Genomic DNA, 24,105 nt, shown 5'->3' on the forward strand with positions numbered 1-24,105 from the left:
GGCCCTAATAGACCAGTCTAGACAGTAACCCCCCCCAAGGCCCTAATAGACCAGTCTAGACAGTAACCCCCCCCAAGGCCCTAATAGACCAGTCTAGACAGTAACCCCCCCCCCCACCCAAGGCCCTAATAGACCAGTGTAGACAGTAACCCCCCCCCCCCACCCAAGGCCCTAATAGACCAGTCTAGACAGTAACCCCCCCCACCCAAGGCCCTAATAGACCAGTCCAGTCAGTAACCCCCCCCTACCAAAGGCCCTAATAGACCAGTCTAGACAGTACCCCCCCCCCCACCCAAGGCCCTAATAGACCAGTCTAGACAGTAACCCCCCCCCCCCCCCAGGCCCTAATAGACCAGTCTAGACAGTAACCCCCCCCCCCCCCCCAGGCCCTAATAGACCAGTCTAGACAGTAACCCCCCCCCACCCAAGGCCCTAATAGACCAGTCTAGACAGTAACCCCTTCCCCCAAGGCCCTAATAGACCAGTCTAGACAGTAACCCCCCCACCCAAGACCCTAATAAACCAGTCTAGACAGTAACCCCCCCAAGGCCCTAATAGACCAGTCTAGACAGTAACCCCCCCCCCCCAAGGCCCTAGTAGACCAGTCTAGACAGTAACCCCCCCCCACCCAAGGCCCTAATAGATCAGTCTAGACAGTAACCCCCCCCCCCCCCAAGGCCCTAATAGACCAGTCTAGACAGTAACCCCCAAGGCCCTAATAGACCAGTCTAGACAGTAACCCCCCCAAGGCCCTAATAGACCAGTCTAGACAGTAATCCCCCCCAAGGCCCTAATAGACCAGTCTAGACAGTAACCCCCCCCCCCACCCAAGGCCCTAATAGACCAGTGTAGACAGTAACCCCCCCCCCCCACCCAAGGCCCTAATAGACCAGTCTAGACAGTAACCCCCCCACCCAAGGCCCTAATAGACCAGTCCAGTCAGTAACCCCCCCCTACCAAAGGCCCTAATAGACCAGTCTAGACAGTACCCCCCCCCCACCCAAGGCCCTAATAGACCAGTCTAGACAGTAACCCCCCCCCCTGGCCCTAATAGACCAGTCTAGACAGTAACCCCCCCCCCCACCCAAGGCCCTAATAGACCAGTCTAGACAGTAACCCCCCCCCCCCCACCCAAGGCCCTAATAGACCAGTCTAGACAGTAACCCCCCCCACCCAAGGCCCTAATAGACCAGTCCAGTCAGTAACCCCCCCTACCAAAGGCCCTAATAGACCAGTCTAGACAGTACCCCCCCCCCCCACCCAAGGCCCTAATAGACCAGTCTAGACAGTAACCCCCCCCCCCCAGGCCCTAATAGGCCAGCCTAGACAGTAACCCCCCCCAGGCCCTTTAGGCCAGTCTAGACAGTGTTTGTGTCGGTGTTGCCATGACACATTCCCGAGTTATCCTAATCCTGTTTTTAAACCTGAATTTAATCCATTTGGTTCAATGCCTACCACGGCTGTGTTTTAATGGCTGGGCACCGGCCCAGACAGACTGCCACATGGACAGACTGCCACATGGACAGACTGCCACATGGACAGACTGCCACATGGACAGACTGCCACATGGACAGACAGAGGGCTGGTTAAGGTCAAATAATTACATTTTTATTTAACCCCCCCTCCCCTCTTCCTTCCGCCTCGCAGAGCTGCTGTCCCAGTTGTCAGGGGTGCGTAGGTCGGCGGGCAGCCAGCTGAGTTCAGGTCCTTCAGCCTCCCAGCTACAGCAGCTCCAGGTTTGTAGTCCAGAGGAGGGTCAGCAACCAGAGGGTCGACGGTTCGAATCCCGGCTCCGACGGAGAATCCCAGAGCCCTCCGGTTGTTGGTATCAGTAGCCTGGAATCTATGATGCCATTATGCCTTTGGGTGAAGCACTTAACCCCTTCATTGTCTTCTACGACTTCTTGTTCCTCACTTCCACCTCCCTCCGTCCCTCTCCTCTGCTTCCCTCTCTTCTCCTCATCCTCCCACTTCTCTGTCTTCATCGTCCTCATCTCGTCGTCCTGTAGATGCAGCTCCAGGTGGATTGGCAGCAGACCCAGGCTACCAGGCAGCAGTTGGAAACGTCCCGGAACACCTCTCAACGCGGCAGCCGCACCTCCAACCACGCAGGAAATCACAACGCCAACCCTGGCACCAACTCCTTCTTCAACAACCTTAGTCCCAACCCGGAGCAGCAGGAGCCCAACACACAGAGCAGCACCTCCCAGTTCCTTCTCAACAGGTTGGCAACTGTCTCCTACACTTCATTTTTAAACTAGTTATTCTCTTGAGCGAGAGACTTGTTCTTAGGCTTGTCTGCCTGTTACATGTGGGGTGATGGATTGTTTTTGTAATAGAGCTCCATCCTGTCCCTCCCCTTCCTCCAGACTGAGTGAGCCGAGGTTGTCCGAGGCAGAGCGTCAGCTATGTGAGGGCCAGTGGGCCGACCGCTCTCTCTTCGTCACGGAGCTCCTCCTCTCCACCCTGATAGCCAATCCCGACCGCAGCGAAGACGACGATCTCCGTGACTACCACCACGACGCCGTGACGCGAGGCTCGGATGCCTTCGAAGACACGGGGGTCATGACCTTAGACGTGGCGCTGAAGAACCTCAACCTCCGAGAACTGAAGAATGAGCAGCATCCCCCGGCGTCGCCGTAGCTACCGCTACGAAGTTTAAAACCGCCAACCGCCGTTACGTGTCAAACCGCCAACGGAGAAAGAAAATACTTCAGATCTTTCTCTTTTTCTGAGTTGGGGGGGGGGGGGGGGGGGGGGGGGGAATTGTCATCTCATCTGTCCCCCCCCCCATTCTATTACAATGTGTACATGACAGGACACAGAGTGAATGTGAACGTGAGAGAGCGAGTGTTGTGAGCAAGAGGAATTTATAATACATCTATATAAATGTTTATGAAAGAAAGCGGATAATGAAGTCCACATGAAGCCGTGTTTGACTGCTTGCCCCCCCCCCCCCACCCCCAGCAGGTGAACGTAGGTCAGATAGATGGGTAGGTAGCAGCTTGATCATTTATTATCATCAAGAAGTAGTCCATAGACACAGGAAGAGGACAGACAAGACAGCGGGAAGATCTCTCAATTGCATACTCCTTGTCTCCTCAAAACCCATTGGATAAGAAGGCCAGAAGTCCCTCCAATGGGTTTTAAGGGATAAGGGGGGGGGGGGGGGGGGGGGGGGGCGTCTTCCCACACTCTCTCCTCCTAAACTGCTGTGTTCCTGGATATTTATTTAAACCTACTTTTGATGGTTTGCCACGTCCAGATTGTTTACCACTATGTGCCCCCCTTCTCAACTACAGTCACTGTTCCATATTAAACAGTTATCACAAATGGGGGAGTCGGGTTTCATCACAGCGATGTCTTTGGTCCTATAGGATGACCTCTGGGTAATCTTCCTAACCTGCTCTGGCAATTATAAAGGGGGTGTTGTTTTTTTAGTTCTACACAAATAATTCTCTCCTCAGGAGACTGATTTGAATGGCTTAGTTCCTACCACGTATAACATCACTTATGGTGCCATGTGACCTTTTGCTTTATGCCAACTGAACTGTGGCTCAGTTTTTGAGTTGCATATGCAGAGAGAAGCTTCATACAGTATGCATAACACTACATAAAGAGGTAATTAGACATGTTACACAGGAGGACCGTAGAAGATCCACAAGACTGGTATAAAAAGGAGTTTTTATAATTTTTTTTCTAAAAGCGGGTCTGAAAGTAGGGAGTGTTTGCTATAGAATCACTTTGAGCTTTTACATCACAATGGTTGATTTATATGGACAGACATGGGGGAGGGTTGCTGTACTTTATGACACCGTGCCAGTTTACGCCCCCCCCCCCCCACCCACTGACGGTGTTCCTCTCTATTGCAGAGATGCTAATCCAACAGAGTGACTGGAGAGAATCCTATACTACCTTTAACAAATGCAATGTATGATTACATGTTTTGGAAAATGCTAAAAGACAGGGTAAAACTGTTCAACTTGGGGAGGACAATAAAATAGTTTTGGATGTAAAATGAACTACACCGTCGCTGTCTAGAGACTCCTAAATGTGATATCCCCATCACTAATTCTGAAAGAAAAGAGGTAGCGTAGCGGTTAAGAGCATTGGGCCAGTAACCGAAAGGCCGCTGGTTCGAATCCCTGAGCTGACATTGGTGAAGAAGAAAAAAAAAAAAATCTGTCTGTGCTGTTGAGCAAGGCACTTAACCGTAATTGCTCCTGTAACTCTCTGGATAAGAGCGTCTGCTGAACGACCACACTAGAAAGAATGATAGGAGAACTAGGCCTGGATTGAAACTAACCATACAGTAGGAATTGGGTTATAATCTTCATCCCTCACACTTGTTATTGTGAAAGTGCCAGCATACCTATGAGGGGAGTGTTAGTAGGTGTAGGTTTCTATACGGTGTCTAGCTATAAAGAGCAGTCTGAATGTATAAGACCGTGGGGTGGGTAAGGGGGGACTGCGGCATGGTCAATTCATTATTATTTAACCAGGTGAGTGTAAAGAACAAATTCTACTTTACAATGATGGCCTGGGGGACAAGACTAATGGCCACTTGGTGAGAGTGAGAAATAATGAGATTCCCCTCTTGTCTGCATGCGCTCCAAGTGGCACCGTATTCTCTATATAGTGCCCTACTTTTGATCGGAGTACTATGGGCCCTGACCAAAAGTAGGGCACTATAAAGACAATAGGGTTCCATTTGGGACGTTTCCCTTTGTGACGCTCCCTCTTCGCTCTGCAGTGGTGTGACTACACCAGCAGTCCATGCTGTTATCATAGGGACACTAATGAGAGAAATAAAACGTATTTTAATGTGAGGGTTAATTCAGCACTATATATTAATAAACACATCAAACGGGTGTCCCACGGGTGGAAAAAAATGTATGCATTCACTACTGTAAGTCGCTCTGGATAAGAGCGTCTGCTACATGACTAAAATGTGTCCATTCTAGGGCTGCCATTGCAACGAAACTAAATAACCTCTTCTCTTTTTCACATCAACATTAGAGCAAAGTAATTAACATTTTTACTGTCAGGACACATATGCCCAAGTAGAACCTAAAAGGAAATGGGTTGTTTCTATTTAAACCAGGGTTGTATTAATGAACCACCAAACCGGGAGGCACAACGTACCCTTTAAAGAAAACCATTATGCGTCGTCATAAAACACAACAAAAGAAAACATTTCATAAAGACACGATTAGTCTATAGACCTTGCATTTCAATTAAAACCCTTTATTTTAAACAAGGCAAGTCAGTTAAGAACAAATTGTTATGTAAAATGACGGTCTATCCCGGCCAAACCCGAACTGATACAGCTGGGGGACTCTGTGATATGACGCGACCATGAAAAGTGATGGAACTACAGATGTTGTCGAAAAATATACAATCAATTGTTGGTAGTAGACCTTACCTCGGTTAGTGCAGTTATGGACGTGCCATAAAGATGGCGTGTGATCGTTGTGTGACAACAAACGTAGTCGTTCCACCGTTTATATCGGTTTATATCCATATCGCTGAGCTTTTATAATGGTTTAAATAAAATACCAATTGAATACTATGCCACACCCTCTTAGCTCAGACCACACCTACAACAGACAATAACCACACCCACAACATGCTGTTTGGTTTGCTTTGTAATTTTAATTCCCGTAATTTCATTTTGTTTTTAAATGCAGACACATTTTTTTTTTTTTTCACAAAAAAAACAACATTTAAACTAAAAACTTTACGGTACAATTATTATGCAAGTCAGAAGAGCTTTAGTCTTAGCTGAAGCTCAGGCTTGGAGGAGGGACAGATTATCAAACGGGTTAAACAGTGAAGCAGTATAAAGACGACATCGAGCAGTAGACAGCTAGCGCTACCTAGTGGACAAAAGCCCTGTCTGCACCCTCAGTAGAGACAGCTAGCGCTACCTAGTGGACAAAAGCCCTGTCTGCACCCTCAGTAGAGACAGCTAGCGCTACCTAGTGGACAAAATGAGGACTGGAACCGTTTTATCCTCGGGAGCAGCAGCAGTGCTCGCCTGGAAATCCAACCTGAATTCAGCTCCCTTTATTACAGTAGTGAAACAATTCTAAAACGTAGCGTGATTCAGTCTGTCTTTCTGGGCTAAAGCAACAGCGCCACCCTGTGGGGAGACAATACCATTACAGCCATCCACCCTGAGAAGAACAGTGTCTCTACAGAGAGGGAGACAGACAGCGGTGCAGTCACACCTTCACAACAAGCAGCTTGATCTAATATTACATTCAGAAAATAAACCCTTTGTCACATTCTGTTCCGTTCCCGCAGAACACCTGAGAGGGGTTGGCTGTCTGCTATCACACATCGGCATGGTAACAACACAATGTCTGGAATGGATCAAACACCTGGAAACCACGTGTTTGATGTATTTGATACCATTCCACTTATTCCGCTCCAGTCATTACCACTAGCCCGTCCTCCCCAATTAAGGTGCCACCAACCTCCTGTGGGTAACAAACTATCACCAACTCCCAATTGGCAACTACATCAGCCATTGGTTATTGTTTTGATTGATGATCGGTAGCTAATATTGATTGATTAAAATGCGGTCCCTCTCTACCTTGAACGGTGCATCCCCTGTCAGCCTATCAGGACTGAGAATGCATGAAAATAAGAATGACCAAGTGTGTTCCAAAGGGACTCAATCTATGGAAGGAGATTAATGCCAAAAATGTTGGCAGGAATAAGCCTTCATAGCCCCCAGATCAACTCAGTGTTTGTCAAAGGAAAAGGAACATGAGCTGCTAAAGCGGAATTCGCCTCCGGCAAAAACCCATTTCAGATAATCTCCCGTCTACAGACCTATTCTGAGAAGAGCTGATTTGAGACCAGCCCTTAAGTGTTACCAGTCTAAGCTCTGTCCTTAGTGATACTGATTTCAGGCCTGCTGTTAACTTATGGGCCAGACATGGATGGTAAAAAAAACAGTGTAATATATAGGCTTTCTGTTTCCATTTCCTACTTTTCAACAAGTGAGCCCAGTCTGGCCGCTCATCAAAGCGGGAAACAAAATTACAAAGTGTTTTTATCTAAAATAAAAATGGTAATTTAAAAGTCTGCATCTATATCGGCAAACGGACACGCCATCTACCGTAAGGAGAGAGCACGCTGGGTTACAGTAAAACCGTGGCCAATCGCGTTGCGACGGAGGAGATTGTTTTCCCGTGTCGACGTTGGCAACGTGACGACCACTTCCTGGTTACAGGTTAGGTTTAAAATAACAAAGGTTAAGACAATAGGATGCTAATATTCAGTAAGTCTTTGTATAAATACGGAACAAGTCTAAACGATGGGACTAGCAATGTGAGCAAAAAAAATGACAAAGTTAATGTTCGCAGTAGCCTATAGAGAAAGTTTGCCATCAAAAGTGGAAAAATAAACACAATCGTAGTGAATTTCAGCTAACTACTCAGCCAACACATCGGATAAACTGTACATTTTTATATATATATATATATATATATATATATATATTTTTTTTTTAAAAACTGTTTTACTGTTATTCTATTCATTTTTAACATTTTTCAAATGATCAACAGTCTTTACTTGATTTTCCCGACCGCTAATCCTGTAGAATCATCAACGGTGCTGATGAATGAACTTATTTTATTACACGTTTCACATTGAAATGTTTACGTTGTCTTAACCTTTGTTACCTAGGTTACAGGCGACAGCGTCATAGCCTCAGACCCATTGGTTCCCAGCGCGTTCCCGCCACCCTTACGGTGTATGGGGAGTGCTTCACTCTGATGGTAGAAAAATATAGTCTATTTATTCTCTTCATTATTACATCGCAGCCATACATGTAGTGTTAACACAGCAGTGTTAGAGGCTTCAGGATAACTAACACTACTACAAGAGAAGAAGAAGAAGAAAAAACATGAGGGCAATGAGACGTTAGCAACTCTCCTCTAGACACTTCAGGTTATTTTGTCTTACTTGCACTTGATAATTCATGGTTAATAATAATAATTATAGTTGTCTTTTCATTGGCATTATTTGGCAACAAGTTTGTATATATATATTTTTTTTTTGTTGAGGTACTCTACAATATGGTTACGATGTAAATTCCACAGTACTTAGAAATTACTGTATCCATCACACAGTAAAACACTACTTTACAAGGCAAATGGCCACTTAAGAATAGATGTTTTCATGAGAAATAACACAGCACAAAGAAAGAAAAATACAAAATAAAATAACAGCAACTCCTCGCATTTGGGGGTTTGTTCAGATTTGAAAAACAAAGCCACACTTTCATTAATTTCTTCATTTACAAGTCAGGTGACTCTGATAAAAATGCTGGTGATGACCAATACAACTGAAAAAACCTCGATATAAACCAGAGTTGGACAGAGGGCTTACTTTCCACCAAACCCTGTTTTAACATGGGCAGAGACATTGATATGTGCCCTTTATCCAACTCTATGCCTCCATGTCTTGTATGAGCTACAGGTACCTCCATATTAGCCCCTGATATCAGACCTATCACCCTGATATCAGACCTATCACTCCTGATATCAGACCTATCACCCTGATATCAGACCCATCACCCTGATATCAGACCTATCACCCTGATATCAGACCTATCATCCCAATCCCTAATATCACTCCTGATATCAGACATATCACCCTGATATCAGACCTATCACCCTGATATCAGACCTATCACCCTGATATCAGACCTATCACTCCTGATATCAGACCTATCACCCCCATCCCTAATATCACCCTGATATCAGACATATCACCCTGATATCAGACCTATCACTCCTGCTATCAGACCTATCACCCCCATCCCTAATATCACCCTGATATCAGACCTATCCCCCTGATATCAGACCTATCACTCCTGATATCAGACCTATCACCCCCATCCCTAATATCACCCTGATATCAGACCTATCACTCCTGATATCAGACCTATCCCCCTGATATCAGACCTATCACTCCTGCTATCAGACCTATCACCCTGATATCAAACCTATCACCCGGATATCAGACCTATCACCCGGATATCAGACCTATCACCCTGATATCAGACCTATCACCCTGATATCAGACCTATCACCCTGATATCAGACCTATTACCCTGATATCAGACCTATTACCCTGATATCAGACCTATCACCCTGATATCAGACCTATTACCCTGATATCAGACCCATCACCCTGATATCAGACCTATCACCCCTCCTTAATGTCACTCCTGATATCAGTGTGGACTACTATAGTTTTGACAGAGGTGGATGGGGGACGGTGTGGGGACTACTATACTGTTCATCCACTTCCAACACTTATCACTTCACTGGAATGAACAGACAACAGGAAATCTGAAACGAACAGACAACAGGAAATCTGGAACGAACAGACAGGGTGTTTCTCAATATGCAAACAGACAGGGTGTTTCTCAATATGCATACTACCGTTCTCCACTCTCATGCTCAGAGTGCATTCTCCGACCACGTTCTCTTGAGTACGTTCTTGTGAGGACAAAGTGTGGAGAATGTAAAAAAAAAACATTCCGTTTGAGAAGCACTCACTGTATTACCTCACGCTGCACCTCCCCATCCACTGACCCTTCTTCCAGCCAGGACAATGGCAACAACAGACAAAACAAGATATACATACACAAAGCAAACATTTTAGTTCATAACTTTCAGCTACATATGTGAATCGTAATAATGTAGCTAACCAGATAGTTTAACAGGCAAAACAATGACCTAAAACGGCGGAGCGTCGGAGATGTCAACTCTTCGTGGGTTAGCTAACTAACAATTCTTTGTGGCTATCTGGCTAGCTAACAGTACTAGTAGCTAGCCTGTTAGCCCTATTGACTTATTATGGACTAGCGATCTACGGTATGTAGGCAGGTAAACACGGCAAGATTAATACAGCATGCATTTACTGATTTATTAAGATATAATATTGTAGTCAGGCAACATTATATTCGGAAGTCGAGTCTCTCGCTTTAGCTCAAATAATGTCCGCCATCGATTTCAAGAAATGTTGCTTCATTTTTTTTTTTACGTGGTTTGCGTCATATTTTCTTGGATACTTTCCGTCGAAGCTTGCATCGATGAATGCTTCAAAATATATGTACAAATGGAGTACGCATTAGAGAAGTGCCATTCGTCGTCCGCTTCACATACTTTGATTTGGACTCCGACTCTGACCCTCCAGGGCTCGGAGCACGCTAGTATGCATATTGAGAAACACCCACAGAGTCACCCTGACTGGGTACATATGTGAAGTGGAGGGAGAGATGACAATTAGTTTAGGGAACCTCCAGCATTGGCTCTGAGAGTGCGTGTGTGTGTGTGTGTGTGTGTGTGTGTGACATCTGAATACTGGGGGGGTTTGCTGGAATAGGGGGCTTTTATAAAGGCGGTGTGTGTGTGTGTGTGTGTGTGTTTTGGCATGGTGTAACTCAGTGTTTCCCAAACTCAGTCCTTTGGTTTTTGCCCCTAGCACTACACAGCGGATTCAATTAGCCAACTTATCATCAAGCATTGATTATTTGAATCAGCTGTTCAGTGCTTGGGCAAAAAAACAAAACATTCACCCAGGGAGGGGGTGCACAGACTGCGTTTGGTGTAACTCACCCTGTTAAGCTATCCTAACCAACACACACACACACACCTCATATACTATACTTGCAGCACAAAAGAATGTGCAGTTTCCCAGAGAAAGGAAACTGTTTGATTATGATTAAATTGCTGCTGCAAATAGTCAAATTGATTTATTTTAAGTGACGGTTCAGAATACTGGAGCTGATAAAAAGGGTTCCTTCGTATCATTAGTAAAAAAAATATATATATATATATTATTCTGAAATGAGAAAAAAGCCCATGTACTCGATTTAAATGTCAAATAGTCGATTAAATAACGTAGTTCAGACAGAATGACTGGTGTGCGCTCTATGCCTCAGGCTCTGGGTCCAGGGTGACTCACACATGACATCATACCTCCGACGAGGACAGTGTTTACAGTACATATGACATTATAAAAACATTCAAATAGGGTATTTCATCTTTAAAATAGGCTATTTCATCTTTAAAATAAGGTATTTCATCTTTAAAACGTACAGGAACGCAGTTAAAATTTAGACATGATCTGCTGGTAACTGGTTTCTACGGTAACATCTGAATTTTTTGTTTAAATAAAGTAAATTAAAAATGAAAGCAGTCCCACCAGCCTGGGAGGATTTGAAGGTTGCCGCGGCAACAAGACCCTGTTATGTTCCAACCTTTTCTTCCAGGCTATCTAGCTAGCATGTTAGGGTGGTAATTATGAAATGGTCACTACAAAGGGTCATAGGTAACTATGAAGGGGCAGGGGGGGGGGGGGGGGGGTTGGTTGACCAGCCAAGCACACATCTTCTGTTTTAAAGCAAAGCTGCAGTACAACAAAAATCACACTCAAATAATACAATATGTAAAACATATTCTTTTGGGTATTAAGTATAGCTACTAAACCGACTAATGCCGCTGCATCCTGGCAACTTGCAACTATTAACGCAATGAATATATATATATATATTCATATACAACTTTAGGCATTTCGCATAGATGTTGTGCAAATGATTATTTTATGTTCAGTGTACGTGTGTTTGTGTGTCTATCTCTGTATCTGTGTCTGTGTGTGTGTGTGTGTGTGTGTGTGTGTGTGTCAATGTCTACTAGTGAGGACTGCGTTTTGTCTTTTTTCATATTTATATCACTGTGTAAAACACTACAGTGTCTTAACGTACAGTACAGCTCTATTCACACGGGACTAGTATTACCATAGAACGTCCGTTATGTAATTATCACCCCAGCAGGTCCGTTTTTCCAGTGGACGATTCGGACCGGATTAGTTTTACCAAACTGCCCCTGTAATATATATATATATATTTACCTCATTCACAATTGACCGATATTGTCAAATGAATAGAGAAACTGCCAAATCCGTCATTAAATATCTGCGTAGGTTACAGTTCATGGTTCTTATTGATATGGATTATAACGTTCTCCAAACTGGAGGCCATTAGGTCAATATTGGACTCTTCCTAGACATATGAAATATCTTCACGCCTAGAAGAGCCTCCAGGGCTTCTTTCATAATGGTACATTGTGAACAAGTGAAAAAAATATATTTTGTAAAACTAATCCTGTCCGAATCGTCCCTGACATGTGGTAATAATTACATAACCGACAGTCTATAGTAATACCAGTCCCGTGCGAAAAGGCCTTAATATGTAAATCTATAATATATAAATCTGTAATATGCATGTCTATAATATGTCAATCTGTAATATGTAAGTCTATAATATACGTCTGTGATATATGTACAATGCCTTTAAAGTATTCACACCCCTTGATATTTTCCACATTTTGTTGTGTTACAGCCTGAATTTAAAAATGGATTCAATTGAGATTTTTTTTGTCACTGGCCTAAATACAATTCCCCATCATGACATCACAATATCCCATCATGACATCACAATATCCCATCATGATATCACAATATCCCATCATGACATCACAATATCCCATCATGATATCACAATACCCCATCATGACATCACAATACCCCATCATGGCATCACAATACCCCATCATGGCATTACAATATCCCATCATGACATTACAATATCCCATCATGACATCACAATATCCCATCATGACATCACAATATCCCATCATGACATCACAATACCCCATCATGGCATCACAATACCCCATCATGGCATCACAATATCCCATCATGGCATCACAATATCCCATCATGACATCACAATACCCCATCATGACATCACAATATCCCATCATGACATCACAATACCCCATCATGACATCACAATATCCCATCATGACATCACAATATCCCATCATGACATCACAATAGCCCAGAATGTCAAAGTGGAATTATGTTTTTAGATTTTTTTTTTACACATTAATTTAAAATTTTAAATTTAAATGCCTTGAGTCAATAAGTATTCAAACCCCTTTGTTACGGCAAGTCTAAATAAGTTCAGGAGTAAATATTTGCATAATTGCATGGATTCAATTGTATGTGTGCAAAAATAGTGTTTAACAAGATTTTTTAATGGCTATTAATCTCTGTACCCCACACATACAATTATCTGTAAGGTTCCTCAGTTGAGCAGTGAATTTCAAACACAAATTCACCCACAATAACCAGGGAGGTTTTCCAATGCTTTGCAAAGAAGGTTACCTATTGGTAGATGGGTAAAAATATAAAAAACAGACATTGGCTATCCGTTCGATCATGGTGAAGTTATTAATTACACTACTGGTGTATCAATACACCCAGTCCTTCCTAACTCAGTTGCCGGAGTGGAAGGAAACCGCTCAGGGATTTCACCATGAGGCCAATGATGACTTTAAAACACTTACAGAGTTGAATGGCTGTGATAAGAGAAAACTGAGGATGGATCAACAACATTGTACTTACTCCACAATAATAATCTAAATGACAGAGTGAAAAGAAGGAAGCCTGTTCAGAATACAAATATTCCAAAACATGCATCGAGTTTGCAACAAGACACTAAAGTAACACTGCAAAAATTGTAGCAAAACACTATACTTTTTGTCCTGAATACAAAGTGTTATGTTTGGGGCAAATCCAATACAACACATTACTGAGTATCTCTCTCCATATTTTCAAGCATAGTGGTGGCTGCATCATGTTATGGGTATGCTTGTAATCGTTAAGGACTGGGGAGTTTTTCAGGATAAAAAAGAAACGGAATGGAGCTAAGCGCTAAAGCTAAATCCTAGAGGAAAACCTGGATCAGTCTGCTTTCCACCAGAGACTGGGAGATTAATTCACCTTTCCACAGAACAATAACCTAAAACACAAGGCCAAATATACACTGGAGTTGATTACCAAGAAGACAGTGAATGTTTTCCTGAGTGGCCGAGTTACAGCTTTAACTTAAATCTACTTGAAAATCTATAGCAAGACCTGAAAATTGTTGTCTAGCAACGATCAATCCAGCTCTTAAAGACTCACCCAGAGGAGCTTCTACAAAATATTGACATAGGGGTGTGAATACTTACATAAAAAGAGACAATTCTGTATTTAATTTTCAATAAAATAGCAAACATTTCTAAAAACATGTTTTCACTTTGGAATTATGCAACATTGTGTGTAGATAGGTGAAATCCATTTTGAATTCAGGCTGTAAAACAACAATATGTGGAATAAGTCAAGGGGTACGAATACTTTCTGAAGGCATTGTACGTCTGTAATATGTAGCTACAGTATGTCTGTGATATGTACGTCTGTGATATGTACGTCTGTGATATGTACGTCTGTGATATGTACGTCTGTGATATGTACGTCTGTGATATGTATGTCTGTGATATGTATGTCTGTACAGCAGGTTTCTCTGTAAGATTTAACATGTTAGTTAAACACCATTTGTTTTTTTTTATGCAAAAATAATAAAAATAAAACACAATAGAAGGAAGTCAACGAGTCTCTGGACTAGAACCCAGGCAGCGTGTGATCTAACCCACTTCGGGACTAGAACCCAGGCAGAATGTGATCTAACCCTCTTCAGGACTAGAACCCAGGCAGCGTGTGATCTAACCCTCCTCAGGACTAGAACCCAGGCAGCGTGTGATCTAACCCACTTCGGGACTAGAACCCAGGCAGAATGTGATCTAACCCTCTTCAGGACTAGAACCCAGGCAGCGTGTGATCTAACCCTCCTCAGGACTAGAACCCAGGCAGCGTGTGATCTAACCCACTTCGGGACTAGAACCCAGGCAGAATGTGATCTAACCCTCTTCAGGACCAGAACCCAGGCAGCGTGTGATCTAACCCTCTTCAGGACTAGAACCCAGGCAGAATGTGATCTAACCCTCTTCAGGACTAGAACCCAGGCAGCGTGTGATCTAACCCTCTTCAGGACTAGAACCCAGGCAGAATGTGATCTAACCCTCTTCAGGACTAGAACCCAGGCAGCGTGTGATCTAACCCTCTTCAGGACTAGAACCCAGGCAGCGTGTGATCTAACCCTCTTCAGGACTAGAACCCAGGCAGCGTGTGATCTAACCCTCTTCAGGACTAGAACCCAGGCAGAATGTGATCTAACCCTCTTCAGGACTAGAACCCAGGCAGCGTGTGATCTAACCCTCTTCAGGACTAGAACCCAGGCAGCGTGTGATCTAACCCTCTTCAGGACTAGAACCCAGGCAGAATGTGATCTAACCCTCTTCTCCAGACAGTGTAATTAACCACTCCACCCCTCCATCTCTCTCCTCTCCCCCTAGCCCCATTCTTAACATCGAGGCCTCCCTCTCTCCTCTCTTCCTCAGACGTAAGGGAGGATGCCGTAGACGAACAGGGCCATGACCGCGGCGCTGAACAGCCCCGCCACCGGCACCGTGACGAACCACGCCAGGAAGATATTACGGAACAGCCGCCAATCAACCGCCTTCTTGGAGCGGATCCAGCCAACCGCTACCACCGAGCCCACCTGGTCGTCACGGCAACGCGCAGAGGAGAAAAACAAAACAGGAACCAATCAACAGCAGGATAAACCCTGGGTTACATTTCTATCAGTTGAACTAGTAGTCCTGGTACACCAAGTACGAGTTACTGCTCATAGACCTGACCTGAGAGTCAGGTGGGTTAGTGCAGGGATAGAACAAAAGCCTGCTGTGAGCCCAGCAGGACTAGGGTTGGTTGGTGACAGACTGTAAAGCTCCTAGGTTAGTAGTACCAGATGATTTTAACACATCTATTAGTAGCTTTCTTCAAATCACTTAGTTGAAGTCTGAAATTTGCAGTTTGGTTTTATATTTCACCCCCCCCCCCCCAAAAAAAATGGAATTCTCCCAACTAGAATTCACCCAAATCAATAAATGCCAAACTATGTGTGATTGTGTGTATGTTTCCTTCAGTGTATACTTCTGCTAAATTCAGGCTTCCACAAGAACACATATCTAATCTAACATATTTACTCACCTTGTCTTCATCAAATATTTAATAGATCAAGCTAACAATAGAACAACTTGTAGTCCCCTCCCTCCCTCCCTCCCTCCCTCCCTCCCTCCCTCCCTCCCTCCCTCCCTCCCTCCCTCCCTCCCTCCCTCCATCCGTATCTCTGAGCGGGACTGCTCATATACGGCCAGTGTAACCCGAGCTAGCCACCCCTGTGATGAAGATAGCAGCATCTAAATTTGGTCTGCGTCAGGACGGACTGCCAATGTTTCCAGACCACTCTGACACAGATAAATTATCTGTGGTTACGTTTTCACAGGCAGCCCAATTCTGATCTTTTGCCTAATTATTGGCAAATAAGAGCTGATCTGATTGGTCAAAAGTCCAATTGGTGAAAAGAATATCAGAATTAAGCTGCCTGTGTAAACACTGCCAGTGTGGCCCGGAGAAACCAAGATGAAAGCTAGCGGGAACTTAACGTTGAGAGAATGGACACGTTCCAAACACATTAAATTGCAGTCGCGTTGAGCACTTCAACCAATGGCTGCTTGCGATGTCATCAACTGTGCAGTCAGGCATCAGATTGCTATATCATATGATGTGGTTAGCTGATATGTTAAATAAATCTTCAGATTGCTATTTCATCCGATGTGGTTAGCTGATATGTTAAAACACCTATCTAGGCGTTGTGAGCTCTGACAGGCGACTGCAATGTAGTCAGCCTGGAACGCGGCCCTTGTTTGATGCCGACTGAACGGGGCACATCTTCATCACCACTAGTTTATACACACCAACCAGGGTTGAAGGGTCCACTCGGTGATATATTAGCTTAATAAACGGAGTAGGGAATTTATGGTTAATAAACTGGGTTCACCCTGAATGGACCCCTAAACCCTGTACCCAAACACACTCTGAACTCTGTACCCAAACACACTCTGAACCCTGTACCCAAACACACTCTGAACTCTGTACCCAAACACACTCTGAACCCTGTACCCAAACACACTCTGAACCCTGTACCCAAACACACTCTGAACCCTGTACCCAAACACACTCTGAACTCTGTACCCAAACACACTCTGAACCCTGTACCCAAACACACTCTGAACTCTGTACCCAAACACACTCTGAACCCTGTACCCAAACGCACTCTGAACCCTGTACCCAAACGCACTCTGAACCCTGTACCCAAACACACTCTGAACCCTGTACCCAAACGCACTCTGAACCCTGTACCCAAACACACTCTGAACCCTGTACCCAAACACACTCTGAACCCTGTACCCAAACACACTCTGAACCCTGTACCCAAACACACTCTGAACTCTGTACCCAAACACACTCTGAACCCTGTACCCAAACACACTCTGAACCCTGTACCCAAACACACTCTGAACTCTGTACCCAAACGCACTCTACAGTGGACTTGAGGTGTTCCACCAGGGTCATGTTCATTAGGTACCAAACGGATGACAACAGACTAAGTTTCATCTTCCGTTACAAAAGAAAATAACATTTTTTTTGTTGCTACGGCATACCCTAATGAATACGACCCTGATCTCAGTTAAGCCCACTGACACGTCACACAACAAATTAATAAATCAACCAATCACCATATTGCAGGGACAATAAGGACACATTAATCAGAAATCATACAGCAGACATAGCTAGCTATTAGCATGTTAAAAAGGTAGTCCTACTGCTACCAAGGGAAGGGAGGAGGAGAAGGTGAGAAATCAAGAGAAATGGTTTGCATCAGGTCAGGTTGATTTTAGGGAAATGAGCCATTTTGAAATCGATTGAAAAGTCAGTTTTGTTTCTTGTGCATTTTCCCCCAGCAGATGTTGAATGTATTTAATACAAGGCAAATAAAGTTCAACTTTAACATTTTAAATAAAAGCTTGAATGTACCTAGAGGAGAACCCTGACCAAGCTTTCTGCTGAAATGTTGAATGAAGCAGTTGAGTCAGAGTCCTAAAGGGTCAGAGTCCTTCAGAGTCCTGGAGGGTCAGAGTCCTGGAGGGTCAGAGTCCTAGAGGGTCAGAGTCCTAGAGGGTCAGAGTTCAAGAGGGTCAGTCCTAAAGGGTCAGAGTCCTAAAGGGTCAGAGATCTAGAGGGTCAGAGTTCAAGAGGGTCAGAGTCCTAGAGGGTCAGAGTCCTGGAGGGTCAGAGTCCTAGAGGGTCAGAGTCCTAGAGGGTCAGAGTTCAAGAGGGTCAGAGTCCTAGAGGGTCAGAGTCCTGGAGGGTCAGAGTCCTAGAGGGTCAGAGTCCTAGAGGGTCAGAGTCCTAGAGGGTCAGAGTTCAAGAGGGTCAGAGTCCTAAAGGGTCAGAGTCCTAGAGGGTCAGAGTCCTAAAGGGTCAGAGTCCTAAAGGGTCAGAGTCCTGGAGGGTCAGAGTTCTGGAGGGTCAGATTGCTGGAGGGTCAGAGTCCTGGAGGGTCAGAGTCCTAGAGGGTCAGAGTTCTGGAGGGTCAGAGTGCTGGAGGGTCAGAGTCCTAGAGGGCCAGAGTTCTGGAGGGTCAGAGTCCTAGAGGGTCAGAGTCCTAGAGGGTCAGAGATCTAGAGGGTCAGAATTCTAGAGGGTCAGAGTTCTAGAGGGTCAGAGTCCTGGAGGGTCAGAGTCCTAGAGGGTCAAAGTCCTGGAGGGTCAGAGTCCTGGAGGCTCAGAGTCCTGGAGGGTCAGAGTCCTAGAGGGTCAGAGTCCTGGAGGGTCAGAGTCCTAGAGGGTCAGAGTCCTAGAGGGCCAGAGATCTAGAGGGTCAGAGTCCTGGAGGCAGAGTCCTGGAGGGTCAGTCCTAGAGGGTCAGAGTTCTAGAGGGTCAGAGATCTAGAGGGTCAGAGTCCTGGAGGTTCAGAGATCTAGAGGGTCAGAGTCCTGGAGGGTCAGAGTTCTAGAGGGTCAGAGTCCTAGAGGGTCAGAGTTCTAGAGGGTCAGAGTTTTAGAGGGTCAGAGTTCTAGACGGTCAGTCCTAGAGGGTCAGAGTCCTAGAGGGCCAGAGATCTAGAGGGCCAGAGGACTAGAGGGTCAGAGTCCTGGAGGCAGAGTCCTGGAGGGTCAGAGCCCTGGAGGGTCAGAGATCTAGAGGGTCAGAGTCCTGGAGGGTCAGAGATCTAGAGGGTCAGTCCTAGAGGGTCAGAGTCCTAAAGGGTTAGAGTCCTGGAGGGTCAGAGATCTAGAGGGTCAGAGTCCTAGAGGGTCAGAGATTTAGAGGGCCAGAGATCTAGAGGGTCAGAGTCCTGGAGGCAGAGTCCTGGAGGGTCAGAGTCTTGGAGGGTCAGAGTTCTAGAGGACCAGAGTCCTAGAGGGTCAGAGTCCTAGAGGGTCAGAGTCCTGGAGGCAGAGTCCTGGAGGGTCAGAGCCCTGGAGGGTCAGAGATCTAGAGGGTCAGAGTCCTGGAGGGTCAGAGATCTAGAGGGTCAGAGTCCTGGAGGGTCAGAGATTTAGAGGGCCAGAGATCTAGAGGGTCAGAGTCCTGGAGGCAGAGTCCTGGAGGGTCAGAGTCTTGGAGGGTCAGAGTTCTAGAGGACCAGAGTCCTAGAGGGTCAGAGTCCTAGAGGGTCAGAGTCCTGGAGGGTCAGAGTCCTAGAGGGTCAGAGTCCTGGAGGGTCAGAGTTCTAGAGGGTCAGTTCTAGAGGGTCAGAGTTCTAGAGGGTCAGAGTCCTAGAGGGTCAGAGTTCTAGAGGGTCAGAGTTCTAGAGGGTCAGTTCTAGAGGGTCAGAGTTCTAGAGGGTCAGAGATCTAGAGGGTCAGAGTTCTAGAGGGTCAGTCCTAGAGGGTCAGAGTTCTAGAGGGTCAGAGTCCTAGAGGGTCAGAGTCCTAGAGGGTCAGAGTCCTAGAGTGTCAGAGTCCTAGAGTGTCAGAGTTCTAGAGGGTCAGAGTCCTAGAGGGTCAGATATCTAGAGGGTCAGAGTTTTAGAGGGTCAGAGTCCTGGAGGGTCAGAGTTCTAGAGGGCCAGAGATCCAGAGGGTCAGTTCTAGAGGGTCAGAGTTCTAGAGGGTCAGTCCTAGAGGGTCAGAGTTCTAGAGGGTCAGAGTTCTAGAGGGTCAGAGTTCTAGAGGGTCAGTCCTAGATGGTCAGAGTCCTAGAGGGTCAGAGTTCTAGAGGGTCAGAGTCCTAGAGGGTCAGAGTCCTAGAGGGTCAGAGTTCTAGAGGGTCAGAGTTCTAGAGGGTCAGTCCTAGATGGTCAGAGTCCTAGAGGGTCAGAGTTCTAGAGGGTCAGAGTCCTAGAGGGTCAGAGTCCTAGAGGGTCAGAGTCCTGGAGGGTCAGAGTCCTAGAGGGTCAGAGTTCTAGAGGGTCAGAGTTCTAGAGGGTCAGAGTCCTAGAGGGTCAGAGTCCTAGAGGGCCAGAGATCTAGAGGGTCAGAGTCCTGGAGGCAGAGTCCTGGAGGGTCAGAGTCCTGGAGGTTCAGAGATCTAGAGGGTCAGAGTCCTGGAGGAAAAGAGTCCTAGAGGGTCAGAGTCCTAGAGGGTCAGAGATCTAGAGGGTCAGAGTTCAAGAGGGTCAGAGTCCTAGAGGGTCAGAGTCCTAGAGGGTCAGATATCTAGAGGGTCAGAGTTTTAGAGGGTCAGAGTCCTGGAGGGTCAGAGTTCTAGAGGGTCGGAGTCCAAGAGGGTCAGAGTACAAGAAGGTCAGAGTTTTAGAGGGTCAGAGTTCTAGACGGTCAGTCCTAGAGGGTCAGAGTCCTAGAGGGCCAGAGATCTAGAGGGCCAGAGATCTAGAGGGTCAGAGTCCTGGAGGCAGAGTCCTGGAGGGTCAGAGCCCTGGAGGGTCAGAGATCTAGAGGGTCAGAGTCCTGGAGGGTCAGAGATCTAGAGGGTCAGTCCTAGAGGGTCAGAGTCCTAAAGGGTTAGAGTCCTGGAGGGTCAGAGATCTAGAGGGTCAGAGTCCTAGAGGGTCAGAGATTTAGAGGGCCAGAGATCTAGAGGGTCAGAGTCCTGGAGGCAGAGTCCTGGAGGGTCAGAGTCTTGGAGGGTCAGAGTTCTAGAGGACCAGAGTCCTAGAGGGTCAGAGTCCTAGAGGGTCAGAGTCCTGGAGGCAGAGTCCTGGAGGGTCAGAGCCCTGGAGGGTCAGAGATCTAGAGGGTCAGAGTCCTGGAGGGTCAGAGATCTAGAGGGTCAGAGTCCTGGAGGGTCAGAGATTTAGAGGGCCAGAGATCTAGAGGGTCAGAGTCCTGGAGGCAGAGTCCTGGAGGGTCAGAGTCTTGGAGGGTCAGAGTTCTAGAGGACCAGAGTCCTAGAGGGTCAGAGTCCTAGAGGGTCAGAGTCCTGGAGGGTCAGAGTCCTAGAGGGTCAGAGTCCTGGAGGGTCAGAGTTCTAGAGGGTCAGTTCTAGAGGGTCAGAGTTCTAGAGGGTCAGAGTCCTAGAGGGTCAGAGTTCTAGAGGGTCAGAGTTCTAGAGGGTCAGTTCTAGAGGGTCAGAGTTCTAGAGGGTCAGAGATCTAGAGGGTCAGAGTTCTAGAGGGTCAGTCCTAGAGGGTCAGAGTTCTAGAGGGTCAGAGTCCTAGAGGGTCAGAGTCCTAGAGGGTCAGAGTCCTAGAGTGTCAGAGTTCTAGAGGGTCAGATATCTAGAGGGTCAGAGTTTTAGAGGGTCAGAGTCCTGGAGGGTCAGAGTTCTAGAGGGCCAGAGATCCAGAGGGTCAGTTCTAGAGGGTCAGAGTTCTAGAGGGTCAGTCCTAGAGGGTCAGAGTTCTAGAGGGTCAGAGTTCTAGAGGGTCAGAGTTCTAGAGGGTCAGTCCTAGATGGTCAGAGTCCTAGACGGTCAGAGTTCTAGAGGGTCAGAGTCCTAGAGGGTCAGAGTCCTAGAGGGTCAGAGTTCTAGAGGGTCAGAGTTCTAGAGGGTCAGTCCTAGATGGTCAGAGTCCTAGAGGGTCAGAGTTCTAGAGGGTCAGAGTCCTAGAGGGTCAGAGTCCTAGAGGGTCAGAGTCCTGGAGGGTCAGAGTCCTAGAGGGTCAGAGTCCTGGAGGGTCAGAGTTCTAGAGGGTCAGAGTTCTAGAGGGTCAGAGTTCTAGAGGGTCAGAGTCCTAGAGGGTCAGAGTTCTAGAGGGTCAGAGTTCTAGAGGGTCAGTTCTAGAGGGTCAGAGTTCTAGAGGGTCAGAGATCTAGAGGGTCAGAGTTCTAGAGGGTCAGTCCTAGAGGGTCAGAGTTCTAGAGGGTCAGAGTTCTAGAGGGTCAGAGTCCTAGAGGGTCAGAGTCCTAGAGGGTCAGAGTTCTAGAGGGTCAGAGTCCTAGAGGGTCAGAGTTCTAGAGGGTCAGAGTTCTAGAGGGTCAGAGTTCTAGAGGGTCAGAGTTCTAGAGGGTCAGAGTCCTAGAGTGTCAGAGATCTAGAGGGTCAGAGTTCTAGAGGGTCAGTCCTGGAGGGTCAGAGTCCTAGAGGGTCAGATATCTAGAGGGTCAGAGTTTTAGAGGGTCAGAGTCCTGGAGGGTCAGAGTTCTAGAGGGCCAGAGATCCAGAGGGTCAGTTCTAGAGGGTCAGAGTTCTAGAGGGTCAGTCCTAGAGGGTCAGAGTTCTAGAGGGTCAGAGTTCTAGAGGGTCAGAGTTCTAGAGGGTCAGTCCTAGATGGTCAGAGTCCTAGAGGGTCAGAGTTCTAGAGGGTCAGAGTCCTAGAGGGTCAGAGTCCTAGAGGGTCAGAGTTCTAGAGGGTCAGAGTTCTAGAGGGTCAGTCCTAGATGGTCAGAGTCCTAGAGGGTCAGAGTTCTAGAGGGTCAGAGTCCTAGAGGGTCAGAGTCCTAGAGGGTCAGAGTCCTGGAGGGTCAGAGTCCTAGAGGGTCAGAGTTCTAGAGGGTCAGAGTTCTAGAGGGTCAGAGTCCTAGAGGGTCAGAGTCCTAGAGGGCCAGAGATCTAGAGGGTCAGAGTCCTGGAGGCAGAGTCCTGGAGGGTCAGAGTCCTGGAGGTTCAGAGATCTAGAGGGTCAGAGTCCTGGAGGAAAAGAGTCCTAGAGGGTCAGAGTCCTAGAGGGTCAGAGATCTAGAGGGTCAGAGTTCAAGAGGGTCAGAGTCCTAGAGGGTCAGAGTCCTAGAGGGTCAGATATCTAGAGGGTCAGAGTTTTAGAGGGTCAGAGTCCTGGAGGGTCAGAGTTCTAGAGGGTCAGAGTCCTAGAGGGTCAGAGTTCTAGAGGGTCAGAGTTTTAGAGGGTCAGAGTTCTAGACGGTCAGTCCTAGAGGGTCAGAGTCCTAGAGGGCCAGAGATCTAGAGGGCCAGAGATCTAGAGGGTCAGAGTCCTGGAGGCAGAGTCCTGGAGGGTCAGAGCCCTGGAGGGTCAGAGATCTAGAGGGTCAGAGTCCTGGAGGGTCAGAGATCTAGAGGGTCAGTCCTAGAGGGTCAGAGTCCTAAAGGGTTAGAGTCCTGGAGGGTCAGAGATCTAGAGGGTCAGAGTCCTAGAGGGTCAGAGATTTAGAGGGCCAGAGATCTAGAGGGTCAGAGTCCTGGAGGCAGAGTCCTGGAGGGTCAGAGTCTTGGAGGGTCAGAGTTCTAGAGGACCAGAGTCCTAGAGGGTCAGAGTCCTAGAGGGTCAGAGTCCTGGAGGCAGAGTCCTGGAGGGTCAGAGCCCTGGAGGGTCAGAGATCTAGAGGGTCAGAGTCCTGGAGGGTCAGAGATCTAGAGGGTCAGAGTCCTGGAGGGTCAGAGATTTAGAGGGCCAGAGATCTAGAGGGTCAGAGTCCTGGAGGCAGAGTCCTGGAGGGTCAGAGTCTTGGAGGGTCAGAGTTCTAGAGGACCAGAGTCCTAGAGGGTCAGAGTCCTAGAGGGTCAGAGTCCTGGAGGGTCAGAGTCCTAGAGGGTCAGAGTCCTGGAGGGTCAGAGTTCTAGAGGGTCAGTTCTAGAGGGTCAGAGTTCTAGAGGGTCAGAGTCCTAGAGGGTCAGAGTTCTAGAGGGTCAGAGTTCTAGAGGGTCAGTTCTAGAGGGTCAGAGTTCTAGAGGGTCAGAGATCTAGAGGGTCAGAGTTCTAGAGGGTCAGTCCTAGAGGGTCAGAGTTCTAGAGGGTCAGAGTCCTAGAGGGTCAGAGTCCTAGAGGGTCAGAGTCCTAGAGTGTCAGAGTTCTAGAGGGTCAGATATCTAGAGGGTCAGAGTTTTAGAGGGTCAGAGTCCTGGAGGGTCAGAGTTCTAGA

At 46.7% G+C, this 24,105-nt stretch overlaps 2 protein-coding genes across 3 annotated transcripts in view; one reads left to right on the plus strand and one right to left on the minus strand.

The window, feature by feature from the left end:
• Positions 1–4,022, plus strand: part of LOC106585938 (E3 ubiquitin-protein ligase KCMF1) — a 29,765-nt gene extending 25,743 nt beyond the window's left edge. Inside the window, exons 6-8 of the mRNA XM_045706998.2 lie at positions 1,648–1,736; positions 2,010–2,224; positions 2,370–4,022. Of these exons, the coding sequence (XP_045562954.1) occupies positions 1,648–1,736; positions 2,010–2,224; positions 2,370–2,643 (578 nt within the window). The 3' untranslated portion in view covers positions 2,644–4,022. The remainder of the gene's footprint in view (positions 1–1,647; positions 1,737–2,009; positions 2,225–2,369) is intronic.
• Positions 4,023–5,231: 1,209 nt separating this feature from the next.
• The window catches only part of LOC106585937 (sodium-dependent phosphate transporter 2), a 141,040-nt gene continuing 122,166 nt past the window's right edge, over positions 5,232–24,105 (minus strand). Inside the window, exons 11-12 of one of the 2 annotated variants that reach the window (XR_014382579.1) lie at positions 8,748–15,535; positions 5,232–8,706 (exon numbers count right to left, since the gene is read on the minus strand). Coding sequence is in view for 1 of the 2 variants with exons in the window: in XM_045706999.2 (XP_045562955.2) it covers positions 15,371–15,535 (165 nt within the window). In the remaining variant the exon portion in view is untranslated. Of the gene's footprint in view, positions 15,536–24,105 lie in introns of both variants that reach the window. The other variant, XM_045706999.2, reaches the window with a different exon arrangement.

Source organism: Salmo salar, chromosome 24, assembly GCF_965601325.2.
Source record: "Salmo salar chromosome 24, fSalSal1, whole genome shotgun sequence".
NCBI classification, from domain to species: Eukaryota; Metazoa; Chordata; class Actinopteri; order Salmoniformes; family Salmonidae; genus Salmo; species Salmo salar.